The 14954-nt window shown below is 47.0% G+C and overlaps 1 protein-coding gene across 1 annotated transcript in view; it reads left to right on the forward strand.

The window, feature by feature from the left end:
• Nucleotides 1–14358, forward strand: part of LOC310750916 (uncharacterized protein) — a 33777-nt gene extending 19419 nt beyond the window's left edge. Inside the window, exons 8-16 of the mRNA XM_083589314.1 lie at nucleotides 475–599; nucleotides 1848–2152; nucleotides 9172–9333; nucleotides 10293–10332; nucleotides 10942–11078; nucleotides 11223–11314; nucleotides 11695–11922; nucleotides 12611–12735; nucleotides 14042–14358. Of these exons, the coding sequence (XP_083445440.1) occupies nucleotides 475–599; nucleotides 1848–2152; nucleotides 9172–9333; nucleotides 10293–10332; nucleotides 10942–11078; nucleotides 11223–11314; nucleotides 11695–11922; nucleotides 12611–12735; nucleotides 14042–14337 (1510 nt within the window). The 3' untranslated portion in view covers nucleotides 14338–14358. The remainder of the gene's footprint in view (nucleotides 1–474; nucleotides 600–1847; nucleotides 2153–9171; nucleotides 9334–10292; nucleotides 10333–10941; nucleotides 11079–11222; nucleotides 11315–11694; nucleotides 11923–12610; nucleotides 12736–14041) is intronic.
• The last annotated feature ends 596 nt before the right edge of the window (nucleotides 14359–14954 follow it).

A 14954-nucleotide genomic window follows, 5' to 3' on the forward strand; every position in this document is an offset into this window, starting at 1 on the left:
GGGAGCCCAACAGTAGGGGGCGCCGGAGCCAATGACAGGTAGAGCCAACCTTCTCCTAGTTTTGTCCCCATCCTCTTCCCTGTGGAGTTCTATAAGCAGCAACACTGAGACGGAGGAGGAGGCTGATACTCCCTGGGTTGGTTAAAGCAAGCAAGCGAGGGCTGACTGAGGCCAGAGCAAATGACCAATGTAATACTGGGAGCTAGTGCAGTGGTTAGAGTGTCAGACTTGGACCTGGGGCAGCATTCTTCAAATCCCCACTTGACCATGAAGCACACTGGGTGAGGCCAGTCGCTGGCTGTCAGCCTAACATGCCTCGCAGGGTTGTTTGGGGGATTCAGTGATAATAGATCATAATAATAATAGATAAATAAAAATAATATCGCCTCATTGTCATTACACATTGTTCACCTGAGCCAAATCCAACCAACAAAATCCAGCCCACTGATCTTCCTTTTCCTGTTCTGGGTCCAGCATTGCGACCACGCTTGGGGCAGCTACTGTGGCAGAAGAAGCTTTGAAGCTGGCTCAAGAACACTGCGTCATATCACAGGTCGTCACCGACCCGGAGGCAGTGGCAGGCATTCCGAAGTTTTTGGGTATGTATTTGCAGGACATTCATCCTGTATTAATGCACTAACAGCGAACTCGTTCTCCAAGTCTGGATAGTCAATGCAGTTGAGTCTGTGATCTGTATGAATTGTCTGCTGAATTTGTCTGTTCTGCCTTATACAACAGTGCTTTTGATATGATGGCATTTGTTGACATGTTTGCTAAGGTTTAATGCTGCTGCAAGATTAACCCGGATGTTGGGAGAAGTGGAATGCAAATAATTAAACTGAATCAAATCCATATGTATTCAGCATTACCCACTCACAAGAGGGGAGGCACCAGCAGATTTAGACAAATCCCTAGGTTCTCAGAAATACAACATTCTTTAATGTGCAGGGCAGGGGGAGATTAGGAGTAACTCCAAAAAACAGCCCACTTAGGACTGAACATGCTCAGTGGGCCTGGAATGTTGGTGGGAGACCTCACAGAACTACAATTCCCAGAATTCCCTTGGAGGAAGGGTTGTTTGTTAAACCACTCTAGGAACTGGGAGGGGGAAAAGGTCTCCTAACAACTTGCAGCACCCTCAACAGACTACAGCTCCCAGGATTCTTTGGGGGAATCAAAGAATTGTAGAGTCGGAAGGGATCACGAGGATCATCTAGTCCAACCCCAATCAATGCAGGAATCAAGCATGGGGTTCAAACCCATGACCCTGTGATTAAGAGTCCCATACTCTATCAAAGTCATGACTGTTTAAAGGGAACATAGAAATTTAAGAAGAGGCTGCTGGATCAGGCCAAAGGCCCATCTAGTCCAGCATCCTGTTCTCACAGTGGCCAACCAGATGCTCCAATGGGAAACCAGCAAGCTGATCCCAAGCCCAAGAGCAGTTTCCTCTTCTGTGGCTCCCAGCTGCTGGCATTCAGAAGCATTGCTTCCTCTGACCGAGGAGGCAGAGAATAGTCATTGTGGCAAGTAGCCACTGATTTGTTCAATCCTCTTATTTGTCCAGTCCTCTTTTGAGGATCAAGTGGTATATTGCACTTCAAACACATGATGTGAATGATTTCTACTACTGATTACTCATGCCTTAATGGCGAGAAGGAGAAATAGCTCAGTTGCTTAGAGCATGGTGCCGATAATGCCAAGGTTGCAGGTTCGATCCCCGTAAGGGACAGCTGCATATTCCTGCATTACAAGGGGTTGGACCAGATGATCCTCAGGGTCCCTTCCAGCTCTAGGATGCTATGATTCAACATCCAGAGAACTTAAATGACCCTTTTTGCCTGCAGACGCAGAGAAGATCCTGGTGGAGCCGGCCTGCGGGGCGACCTTGGCAGTCATCTACAGCGGGCTGATCAAAACGCTGCAAAAGGAGTGCAAACTCCCCCGCGATCTGGAGTCCATGGTCATCATTGTGTGCGGTGGCAACAACATCACCCTGGAGGAACTGGATCGCCTCAAGGATGACCTGTGCATGAACCATAGAATGAAGGAATATGTGGAGTGCAAGGTTGCCCTGGCAAAATGGAACCATGCAAGCAATTCGGGGACATTCACAGCTTCACTCCAAAAATCCTTGGGGGCGTGTGGTCATTAAAACTCACGGCTGCTTCACACACCCTGCTGTCCCTGAGCTTTGTGTCACCCCCAGGTGGGAGCAGAGGAGTGGGCGGACGGGAAAACTGGGTTGCGTAGGCCCTGGTGCCTCGGGATTTGGTTCGACCACACGCAAATATCTGAGAGTGATAGATCCCAGGGCTGGTCATTGCCAGGGGAAGGTGGGGGGGGGGCTTTGGGTTTCTGGGCAGCTGGCCAGTCACTGAACTTTGAGGCTGTGTACGTTTGCTTTTACACTCAAGCGGCAGATAATATTTATGAAATAAATGTGGTAAAATAAATAAATGATCTGGAGGGCCCCAGACCCAAGGGATAGCTCAGCTGGTAGAGCATGACACTTAACCTCAGGGTCCATCAGTTTGTGACCCACACTGGGCAAAAAGATTCCTGCATTACAGCTGGTTGGAGTTGATGATCCTCGTGGACCCTTCCAACTCTATGATTCTATGATCGATGATCTAGGTTGGCAAAAAGGCCATAGCTCAAGGGTATAAGTATCTGCTCTGCATGCAGAAGGTCTCAGGTTTAAACCCCAGTGCCATCTCCCAGCAGGGTTGGGAATGTTCCCTGCTTGAATCCCTGGAGAGCTGCTGCCAATCAGTGTAGAAAATACTGAGCAAAATGGACCAATGGTCTGATTCAGTATAAGGTAGCTTCCTATATTCCTATGAAAGCTGGCTTAGAGGGGTCAAGGGACTCCCTAGGTTGCTTATCTGGCTCCCCTGTGTGTGCCTGGCTCTGTTGTCTTGGTATCAGTGGATGTCACAATCCCTGGAGTTTGACCTTTCCCCTCCAGCCAACCAGAAGCCAGGGGATTCTGGAATCTACTTTGCAGTAACAGACACCTGAAGCCCAGAGACACTGGGAGTCTCTAGGGGCTCCTGCCTTATTCTCCTAGATGCACTAAGAACAGCTTCTGGGTGATTGTACTGTCGGTTCAGACCTCCAAGGGAACACTGCCCCCCTCCCAGGTAATTCAAACATCAACCTAAAGAAAGCCTCTTGGACTTTAGCAACGAGTTTCCTAAACTTGGGACCACCCCCACCGAATACCACAAAGGAGAAGCCCCACCAATTCATTAAGTGACCCAAGCCTTGGAAACAGTCAGCTGGCTGTTTGATGATTTCTCCAGGACTGTGCATAGATTATGGAAACTATGAAAATCCAGCTTTCTGAGAATCTGTGCTGTTTGTTTTAAGTTCCCAGACCCCAAGGAGGTGCAAAATATGCATATGTCTGGCTGACACCTGCTAAAATTCCAGCAGCTAGAATGTCTTGGGCTTAATGAACTGTTCTCAGTGAGCTGATTCACTGGGAAAGGGAGGAGGGATACAAGATTTTGTTTCAGATCCCACCTTGTCTTTGTACACAGTTCCCCAGCCCCACCTCCCAGCATGGGACTTAAGAATGTAAGAAAAGTCCTGCTGGATCAGGCCTGTGGCCCATCTAGTCCAGCATCCTGTTCTCACACTGGCCAGCCAGATGTCCACAAGAAACCTATTGGTCTATGGCATGTGCCAAATGTGTGCAGCTCATAGCTGTCAACCTTCCCTTTTTTTGTGGGAAATTCCCAGCGCCATTTCCTGCTGCTTCCCACTTTGTTAGGTATCCTGTAGACTGTCCACAGGACAGGTGAGGCTGCTGATCCCTTATTTTCGAGGCTGCTGATCCCTTATTTTCAAATCTGAAAGGTGACAGCTACAGTGCAGCTCCCCAAGCGTGTAGGTTCGTGGCAGTGCAGTTTTGTGCCAGAAGAAATTCAGTCAGACACTCAACTCTTCAGTCAGCTCAGTCCACTACTGACAGGTCCAAAGCATTAAGGCAGTTTCACTATATACAAGCTTCCATTAGATCCCTAGTAGAAGGTGCAGGCTTCAAATGCAAAGCAAGTACAACTCACAGCATACAAACAGCACAGAGTGCAGCATCAATCTGGCAGAGCTTCCTTGCAGCGAAGCAGAGAGGCAATGTGCAGCCCCCTCTTAATATACCCAAGAATGACCACACCTGTGGCCAGTTGCCAGGTCACAGTGACCTACTGGGCTGGTTGCCAGGTCGCAGTCACCTTCAAACACTAATCACAAGACCTGCAGGTGCAAGATAAGGGAGGCACATGCACCAGATTTTCCTTAACAGCAAGTAAAGGAACCTCAACACCCCTTCTTAATTCTAAGAAAAAACATGCATCAGAACATGTGTGAAGTGTTTATACAGTATGCTTCACTAATCCCAACTTTTCAACTATTTCTTTGTGTCTTTCGAAGTTATTGGGTTTTCTCATTACATCAGCAATGTTCTGGCTTGACTCACAATATACATGTTTCGTTAATCCTTGTTCCACATTGTCCCTAACATGTCTATATTTGATACCCACGTGTTTTGTCCTAGACTTGAATTGTTCAGGCCCTGCCATGGAAATGCAGGCCTGATTGTCCTCCATAAACTGTCACAGGTAGCTTGGATTCTACATTCATATCAGTAAGAACCTGCATGAAATAGGGACGCTCGTTGCTCAATTCAGACAGAGCAGCATATTCTGCTTCGGATTTAGACACAGAAACCAACCCGTTTCCAGGATTTCCAAACCACCAAAGACCATCCAAATTCTACTACTATTCCAGTAGTAGACCTTCTTGTCTGTACATCATTTTCAAAGTCTGAGTCACAGTAACACGTTAGCTCCTCTGTCCCAGAGGATGACTGTTTTAAACAGTAGTCCTGTGTTGCTTTTAAATAGTGCACTCTGCTGTGGTTGGCTTTGAAACTAACCTGCTAAGAACACCCACAGCGTTGCTTACATCTGGTCTGGACCTATTGTGAACTGTACAACAAACTGCCAATGGCAGAGTGGCATAGCTCCTTGTGTTCAAGCTCCACATTACTCTCTGTTTTTTGAAAGTATGTCACCATAGGAGTTTGAACGCCTTTACAATTCTGCATACCAAAACATTCAAACAGTTGTATAATTTTCTTTTTCTGGCTTAGTAGAAAAATTCCCATCACTTAATCTGTACTTCAATTCCCAGGTAACTCTTTATAGTAGCTCCTATGAGATGGAACTCTTGCCCCAGCTGCTGGGCAAACTCCTGAATTTATTTGTTTGTTTGTACCAAATGAGGAAAACAACTTTTATAAGAGGCTTGAAGAAATCCTATTTGAATATATGAGTGAAAAGATAATTTTTATGGGAGATATGGACGGTGTAGCTTCCCTGGAATGGGATAGGACTATAAGAAAGAAGATGTGATACAAAAGAAGGGAAGCTACCCAAGCCTTTTTTTCAGATGACAGAAAATTTCAGTTTAGTTGATATATGGAGAGAAAAACACCCACTGGATAGACAATTTACATTTTATTCACCCACAAATAATTTGGTGAGCTGAATGGACTCTGTATGAACCTTTAGAGATTTGTACATTAAGGTAAAAAAGGTAGCAATAAAAAGGAAAGAAAAGGAATTGATAAATTCCCGTAGAAAAGAGATAGTTAAACAGGATATTAAATTATTGCAAACACAGTTTTTAATGATAATAAAACAAGAAATAGAGTGGTAAATTAAAGATTTAAAACATAAACAATTTGAGCAAGCTAATAAAACCAGGGAAAGTATTAGCATGGCAAATTAAAAAAAGGCAAGAGAAAGCCTGCATAAATACAATTAACATAGGAGGTAGAGTTGTGGAAAGGAATAAGAGATCAATTCATGAGGTTTTAAAAAATATATATAAGCCACCTCTTTTAACCCTGCTTTTAAATATGCTGTCACAATATGCTGCAAGGGTTAAAAGCATTCTCATACTTAATCTAAACCCCTTCTCTGCATGAATCCTTTTGCAACAAAGCCTTGCTTTAAACTTTACTTCAGCAGATGCTAGGGTTTTTCTTTTATGGACCCAAAGGTACCCCTCAGATTTCTCCCCTTCAGGCAAATCAACAAGTGAGAAAAACTTGTGATCAGCCAGAGATTGCATTTCTTGTTCCACTGCAGCAAACCACAGCTCCTTCTGTTGTGGCGGGAGCTGCGGGATTTCCTCAAAAGTCTGAGGTTCATAATTTACGCTGCAAACCTTAACCTGCCCCACAGAGTATTCTTCAGAATATCTTAAGAGGTAGGATTTCCTGGGTAGCCCCTTCTGATCGTCTTAGTCAGGGGCCAGCAAACTTTTTCAGCAGGGGATGGTCCACTGTCCCTCAGACCTTGTGGGGGGCTAGACTATATTTTGGGTGGGGGGAAATATGAATGAATTCCTATGCCCCACAAATAACCCAGAGGCTCATTTTAAATAAAAGCACATATTCTACTCATGTAAAAACACCAGGCAGACCCCACAAATAACCCAGAGATGCATTTTAAATAAAAGGACACATTCTACTCATGTAAAAACATGCAGATTCCTGGACTGTCCGTGGGCCGGATTTAGAAGGTGATTGGGCCGGATCCGGCACCCGGGCCTTAGTTTGCCTACCCATTGTCTTAGTTATGTAACTGCCTGTCCCTCTCTTCCTCCCATTCAGCTTTGGCAGAAAGAGTCTCCTGTTTCACAGGACTTTGCAATTGGTTGCCGTGGTAACGGCTGGGCCTGTGGTTCTGAGAGGCAAAACTACTTCAGAATTCGCATGGATTCTGGACCAGTTATTTCGCTCTGAGAACACAGCACTGCAGCTCAGGACCACTTTTCCATTGCCAAGAGAAAACCCGGAACTTTTACAGTCCGGCTGATAACCCACAAAAATCAGTTTCACTCTTTCTCTGTGCCTTGGGGATATTAACCGAGGCATAGCCGCCAAAAGTTCTCAAATGGGAGACACTAGGCATTTTACCATGGAGCAGATAGGAGTATTATTTACCACAGCCTTTTTTGAAAATAGCATGCTGCCAGCATGGTCTCCCCACCCCCCTGAATTTTACAGCCAAACTAGCATCATGAAGCAACGAATCTTTCATTGTCTGCAAAGCCCTACCTTCACAAACTACAATTCCCAGGATTCTTTGGGTGTGAGGGAATTTCCTTTCAACGCCAGGTGTGTACACAGCTATCTGCTGGGGTCAATGTGTTTCCCTGCCCCTCACTCCCAGGGCCAGATTTAGGTTTGATGAGGCCCTAAGCTACTGAAGGTAATGGGGCCCTTTATATGTCCAGTCCATGCAGAATGTAGGCACCCTATATATAGAAATGAACAAACTAGTGATATTTTAGGGAGCAGGCTAGCGGACGGGACCCATTACTTACATCATAGGTGTTATGTACTGAAGTTCTCACCCTGGGCCAGCAGGGGAATACTGTAGATAGTTATGCAAATGAAGGATCGAAAGTGACGTTCAGTGATTGGATAGTTTGTATGCAAATGAAGGATCGAAAGTGACGTTCAGTGATTGGATAGTTTTAGAAAGTTGTTACAGTAACAAGGTACTGGAGCTCTATATAAGCAGGCTGACTGAGCCCTTCAGTTCAGTTCAGTTCTGGCCTCAGAATAAAGAAGAGCTGTTGAAGAATCGCTGTGTCGTCTGATGTGTTCACCCACAACTTAACAATAGGAGCCTACACAACACAAAACACGGTTGCTGTATGTAGGTTTTATTTTATTTGTTTTTTATCTTATATTTTGGAAATGTACATCCAGGTTTTTTTCCTTTAATTTTTTTGGGGGCCCCCAACAGAGTGGAACTCTAAACTATAGCTTGTTTGGCTTATACGTAAATCTGGCACTGCTCACTCCTAACACTGCCTCATCATCATTCCAGACCCAGCCTGCCAACCAGGTTTGAACCTGCTTTGGACCGTTTGAGTGAAGGGGCCCTTTGTCTGAAGCAGCCACCCCACACTGCCCCCCCACCCCTTCCTTCCTCCACCAGCTAGCCTTGTCTGTCCCTCGTTTGCTCCATCAGAGCGACTGAAATAGGTCCCCCCCCACTATTCCCCTTTTCCCCTCTCCTCTGGTTGACATCCTTTTAAGCATTGATTCTGCTCCTTTCCCTTAGGTCGGATCTCTGGTTGGAGGAGAGGAAGGGAGATGACCTCAGAGGCGAGGGCAGTGGTTGTGGGGAGTGCACCACGCCTCCCATAAGTGGCCAGCACCAAGCCAAGACCACCGGCTTATAAAGTGGGGCCAAGAGAAACCAACGTTCCCCCAATGAGACCAGAGTCGTGAAGATAAGCACAGCACCCAGGCAGCCCACCCCCAGGAGAAGGAGGAGAACCCCCTCTGAGTCCACCAGCGGCTTCCTCCAAAACACCACCGCAAGCACCCAGCTCTGCCGTCCAACCGCTTTGCAAGCCAAGCTCCAAAGCCTCTTCTAAGACCCTCGACAAGTAAGTGCGTCTCATCGTCTGGCTGGAGGTCTGCTAGACAATGTGCATCAGGATGTAATGCACACCTTTAGCCTTCAGATAAGCAAGGTATAGGCCACTTGCACTGCAAATTTGTATCCTTGGGAGAGTTGGATAATTGAGGTTCAGGTAAAGACAGAAAATTCGCTTGCAGGGAGAGTCTGGTTTTTAATGCAATAAAATAAAGAAACTTTATTAAAGTTAATAAAGGATTACAGTACTGTACTCACATTTTCAAACATACATTTTTAGCCACGAGGCCCTGGAACCTGCTTGTTTTCTTTTCTTTTCTTTTCTTTTAAATGAAACTTCAGTTTCTAAATTCACATACTAGTAGCCAATTACAAAGAGGGACAAGGAATTAAGCAGTGAAGCCTTATTGCAGTCGCAGGACAGCTTACTGCATCAGAAACCATGACCGCCTGCACTTTCGAGAACGTATATGTAGCATGAGGACTAGAAACCTGATTGATTTAAATAGAATGAGACTTGAGATTCTAAGATCACAGCACTCACAGCCTTGGCTGTTTGTGACTGAATCAATGGACTTCAACTACACAGCCATGAAGAAAGAGTCAAAACGAAGTTTTGAGGAAGCAAAACAGTCTTCTCCCCCTTATTCTTCCACTGTGCTTATTCTGTACCTAATCCCCATTCTACCCGCAGCTTTCTACAATGGCCTCCTCCAAGCCCTTCCATGTGGTCACTCCGCTGCGGGTCAGCCCCCACCTCTCCAAATTGGCTGGTACCAAGGTCTACCTGAAGCTCGAAAATACCCAACCCACTTGCTCCTTTAAGATACGAGGCATAGGGAACTTCTGCAAATCGGTAAGAAGAAAGCTATATGGGGAAGGCTCGTAGCTCAGTGGCAGAGCAGCTGCCTTGAGTGCAGAAGGTCCCAGGTTCAATCCCCAGCCTGCCCAGGTGGGGCTGGTGGCGACTCCTGCCTAAAACCCTAGAGAGCTGCTGCCAGTGAGTGTAGGGAACACTGATCCTCTTGTCGGCTTACTATAAGGTACATTCCCATATAAGACAAGAAAGAATGGCGGAGGTTGTTTCTGGTTTTCTCTACTGCCCTAGGATAGGCTGTAGCTCAGGTTAAGGCAGCTTTCGGTGTTCCTACGATGGGAACCTTCTGGTGGGAAGTGATATTGCACATAATGGATCTTGTTTAATCAGCTTAGGGAAAGAGCTTGAAGCAAGCTGCTCCTCAGTCTGGCAGGTGCCATTTTGTTTGGGGGAAAGGCTCCTTCCGGGAAGAATCAAATCAGGCAGTGAGCAGGCACGACGTATTCAACAGAAGTATAGTGTCCAGGTCAAAGGAAGTAATAGTACCACTCTAGTCCGCCTTGGTCAGACCACACCTGGAATACTGTGTCCAGTTCTGGGCGCCACAATTTAAGAAGGATGTTGACAAGCTGAAATGTGTGCAGAGGAGGGTGACTAGGATGATCAAGGGTCTAGGAGCCTTATGAGGAATGGTTGAAGCAGCTAGGTATGTTTAGCCTGGAAAAGAGGAGATATGATAACCATCTTCAAACAACTAAAGGGCTGTCACATGGAAGATAGGGCTCGAACCCAACAGCTTCAAGTTACATGAAAGCAGATTCCATCCAAACATACGAAAAAAACTTCCTTACAGTAAGAGCTGTTCTTTGGGCATTCTGCAAAGGTTTCATTATGAGGTCAAGAGGACAGAATCTGGTCCAGACCTGCCTGGAATGAACAGCGGGTGGTGGGGTTAAGATGGCTCCTGTTCACACATTCCTATTATTTTGCTTTCACAGTGGGCCGAAAAACGCTGCCAGCAGTTTGTCTGTGCCTCAGGTAATGTGGTTTTCTGTGGACACTGTCAGTGTTCCAGGAGAGGGGAGGATCCTGCTTGTGGAAGTTTGGGGCATCTGGTTGGCCACTGTGAGAACAGGATGCTGGGCTGGAAGGACTACTAGCCTGATTCAGCAGGCTCGTCTCATGTTCTTATGTGTACATCAGGGGAAAGAATTACACTAAAATGCTGGTAATTTTTGCTAGGATTTGGAAAAATGTTTCCACAAGCCAACATGGAAATAGAGCTGAATTTAAGTTTGGAAAAATGAGAGAAACTGAAGTAGTGCGGGGAATCATTTGTTTTTTTCTTATTTTTCTTATGTATTTTGTGTTTTTAGATTGTGATTTTATATTGTGAACTGCCCTGAGACCTGTGGGTATAGGGCAGTATACAAATTAAATTAATAACAACAATATGGTGGCTTAGAGGCTGAGCTGCAAATCAGAAAGTCCCCAGTTCAGATTTCACCTCTCCCACAAACTAGATGACCTTAGGTAGGACATCCTAGATTATATCCAGAAGTCTAGTATGACTTGGGTTGGCCTGGGAGGGAAGGCAACCGTCATAAGGTCTAGCATCATAGTGGTGTCAAATGGGCTTTCTTCCAGCGGGAAATGCTGGCCTCGCAGCTGCCTACTCTGCAAAACAGTTGGGGATCCCGGCTATCATCTTTGTGCCCCAATCCACACCAGCTATAACTATGGAGCGCATGGAAGATGAGGGAGCCACGGTATGCATGCAACAGGTAAGTTTGGAAGGAAGATCAGCCTTAACCCTTTCCCTGGCTTATCACAGAAGAACAAAAGTTGGAAGCCTTTAAAAATCACCACCATCATCAAATAAATATTTCTTAGAATCCTAGCCTAATAACAAACTTCCTTTCCTCTAGACACTGGAGGAATGCCAAAACATAGCCAAGGAAATGGCAAAGGGAAACTCTAACTTGACCTACGTGCCTCCGTTCGATGACCCTCTCATCTGGTATGTGATGTAATTTTTCCTCCAGTGGAGAAATTCAGCTCCATTCAGCTTCGAAACAGTACCAAATTAGCAATTTTGAAGCAATACCTGAACTGAAGTGCGGCCATTTTGGCCACCTGGTGGCCATTTTATTTTTCCCCACAATGCCCCGGAATTTCAGCTGGGGCTTGGTGTGCAGGAAGCAGGGAATATGGCAGGGATTTCCTGCCAAAATGGACTTCTGCAAAGGAAAAAACCAGACCAGATTTCTCCCCCTCCCCACAAATGAAAATGATGAGAAGTTTTGAATGTGCTCTTCTCTCAGCACCCCCACCCCCCAACTCTCTCTTTTCCACCCCTGAGATTTGGTTTTGATGTTCTGGGTCCCCTCTGCATCACAGGGAAGGGCACAAGACCATGGTCACAGAGATGAAGGAGCAGATGGAGTCCACACCTGGAGCAATTATTCTCTCTGTCGGAGGGGGCGGCATGCTCTGTGGGGTGATCCAGGGCCTCCGGGAGGTGGGCTGGGACAAGGTACCCATCATCGCCATGGAGACCCGCGGAGCCCACAGTCTGAATGCTTCCTTGGAAGAAAAGAAGCTGGTGACACTGCCCGAAATTACCAGGTGAGCTCACAGCACATTTGGTGGGGGACTAGGAGGGTAAAAGACTACCGCTTACCTCAGGGCAGAAGCCACTACTGGTAGTGTGACAGCTGATGTGGGCTGGTGCCCATTGGGTCTGGTAGGGCGGAAGACAGGAAGCCCAACAGTAGGGGGCGCGAGAGCCAATGACAGGCAGAGCCAACCTTCTCCAAGGTTTGGCCCCATCCTCCTCCCTGTGGAGTTCTATAAGCAGCAACACTGAGACGAAGGAGAAGGTGGCAGATAGCCAGGCAAGTGAGGGCTGATGGAGGGCAGAAGAAACAATCAATGCAATGCAATGCAATGCAATGCAATGCAATGCAATGCAATGCAATGCAATGCAATGCAATGCAATGCAATGCAATGCAATATTGGGAGACAGTGCAGTGGTTATAGTGTCAGACAGCAGGATTCAAATTCCCACTTAATCATGAAGCTCAGTGGCTGAGACCAGTCACTAGCTGCCAGCCTTATCTACCTCACAGGGTTGTTGTGGGGATTCAAGGAGGAAAGGGAGAACCACATGCACCACCTTGAGGGGAAGACTGGAGGGGTATAAATGCAACAGATAAATAAAATGGCCTCATTGTCATTACACATTGTTCGCCTGAGCCAAATCCAACAAGCAAAATCCAGCCCACTCATCTTCCTTTTTCTGTTCTGGGTCCAGCATTGCTACCACGCTTGGGGCAGCTACTGTGGCAGAGGAAGCTTTGAAGCTGGCGCAAGAGCACCCCGTCATATCACAGGTTGTCAACGACTCTGACGCAGTGGCAGCCGTCGGGAAGTTTCTGGGTATGTATTCGCAAGACAGCCATCCTGTATTAATGCACTAATTGTGAACTCGTTCTCCATGTCTGGATAGTCAGTGCAATTATATGGTGAACTAGAGTTCCCATCTTCTCTGACCATCGGCCATACTGGCTGGGGCTGATGGGTGCTGGAGTCAAATAAACTCGACAAGGTGCCACACTGGCTCTTGCTGCTCCAAGTGCTATTATGAGTTTGTGCAGAACTGTATTGCAGGGGATTGCACGAGATGAGCCTTTGTGTCCCTTCCAACTGTACAATACCAGTAGTCATTGATTTGTCCAATCCTCTTATTTGTTCAATCCTCTTTTGAGGATCAAGTGGTATATTGCACTTCAAATGCATGGCATGAATTACTTCTACTACTGATTACGTGGGTGGCACTGTAGTCTAAACCTAGGGCTTGCCGATCGGAAGTTGGGCTGTTTGAATCCCTGCAACGGGGCGAGTTCCCATTGCTCAGTCCCTGCTCCTGCCAACCTAGCAGTTTGAAAGCACATCAAAGTGCAAGTAGATAATTAGGTACCGCTCCGGTAGGAAGGTAAACGGCATTTCCGTGCGCTGCTCTGGTTTCACCAAAAGTGGCTTAGTCATGCTGGCCACATGACCTGGAAAAACTGTCTGAGGACAAAATGTCTCCCTTGGCCAGTAAAGCAAGATGAGCGCCACAACCCCAGAATCGTTCACGACTGGACTTAACTGTCAGAGGTCCTTTACCTTTTCTTTCTTTTTTTCCTACTGATTAAAAGGTAAAGGGACCCCTGACCATTAGGTCCAGTCGTGGCCGACTCTGGGGTTGCGGCGCTCATCTCGCTTTATTGGCCGAGGGAGCTGGCGTACAGCTTCCGGGTCATGTGGCCAGCATGACTAAGCCGCTTCTGGCGAACCAGAGCAGCACACGGAAATGCCATTTACCTTCCCGCCGGAGCGGTACCTATTTATCTACTTGCACTTTGACGTGCTTTCAAACTGCTAGGTTGGCAGGAGCAGGGACCGAGCAACGGGAGCTCACCCCGTCGCGGGGATTCGAACTGCCGACTTTCTGATCAACAAGTCCTAGGCTCTGTGGTTTAACCCACAGGTTACTCATGCCTTAATGGCAAGGAGAAACAGCACAGTTGGTTAGAGCATGGTGGTGATAATGCCAAAGTTGCAGGTTTGATCCCTGTATTGGATAGCTGCATATTCCTGCATTACAAAGGATTGGACCGTATGGTCCTCAGGGTCCCTTCCAGCTCTAGGATGCTATGATTCAACATCTAGAAAACTTAAACAACCCTTTTGCCTGCAGACGAGGAGAGGATGCTGGTGGAGCCAGCGTGCGGGGCGTCCTTGGCAGCCATCTACTGCGAGCTGACCAAAACGCTGCAAAAGGATGGTAAACTCCCCAACGAGCTGGAATCCATAGTCATCATTGTGTGCGGCGGCAACAACATCACCATGGAGGAACTTGATTGCTTGAAGGAGCAGCTGTCCTCGGATAATGGTGATCTCGTGGAGTGCGAGCTTGCCATGGCAACATGGAACAATCCATGCAACATTTTCGCGGCTTCGCTCCAAAAATCCATGGGGGCGTGTGCTCATTAAAACTCACGGCTGCCTCACCCACCCTGCTCTCCCAGAGCTCTGTGTCACCCCCCAGGTGGGAGCAGAGGAGTGGGCGGACGGGAAAACTGGGTTGCAATATACCTTGGTGCCTCAGGATTTGGTTGCATCGCCATCAGATACCCGAGAGTACTAGATCCCAGGAGGGATCGCTAGATTTGCAGGAGGTGGTTTGGGTTTCTGTGCAGCTGCCCCTTGTGGCGAGTCACTGAACTGCACATTTTGGCCTCTACATGGGCGGTATGGGATGCCCAGGCTGTGTGTGGGCTGGCTCCTGAATAGGAAAGAGTGCCATGGAATCATAGAACTGTAGAGTTGGAAGACCGGGTAATCTAGTCAAACCATCTGCGATGCAGGAATCTTTTGCCCAATGTGGATCTCGAAGCCACAACCCTGAGATTAAGAGTCTCATGATCTGTCAACTGAGCTAAGGGCATAGAGATGAGGGCTTCCTGTGCAATGCAGTTTTGAGAAGTGCGGTCTTCCTCAGCTCTAAGTTTATTGCAGCATCTTTTGCTCCTGAATTCCACCGCCTGGTTTGACCTTCAGTCCCGACTTCTGGCGTATTCCTGCCTCCTGGTTTGACCTTTGTCCTTGAT

The sequence above is a fragment of the Podarcis filfolensis genome (assembly GCF_964270895.1).
Source record: "Podarcis filfolensis genome assembly, chromosome: 16".
Lineage (NCBI taxonomy): Eukaryota > Metazoa > Chordata > Lepidosauria > Squamata > Lacertidae > Podarcis > Podarcis filfolensis.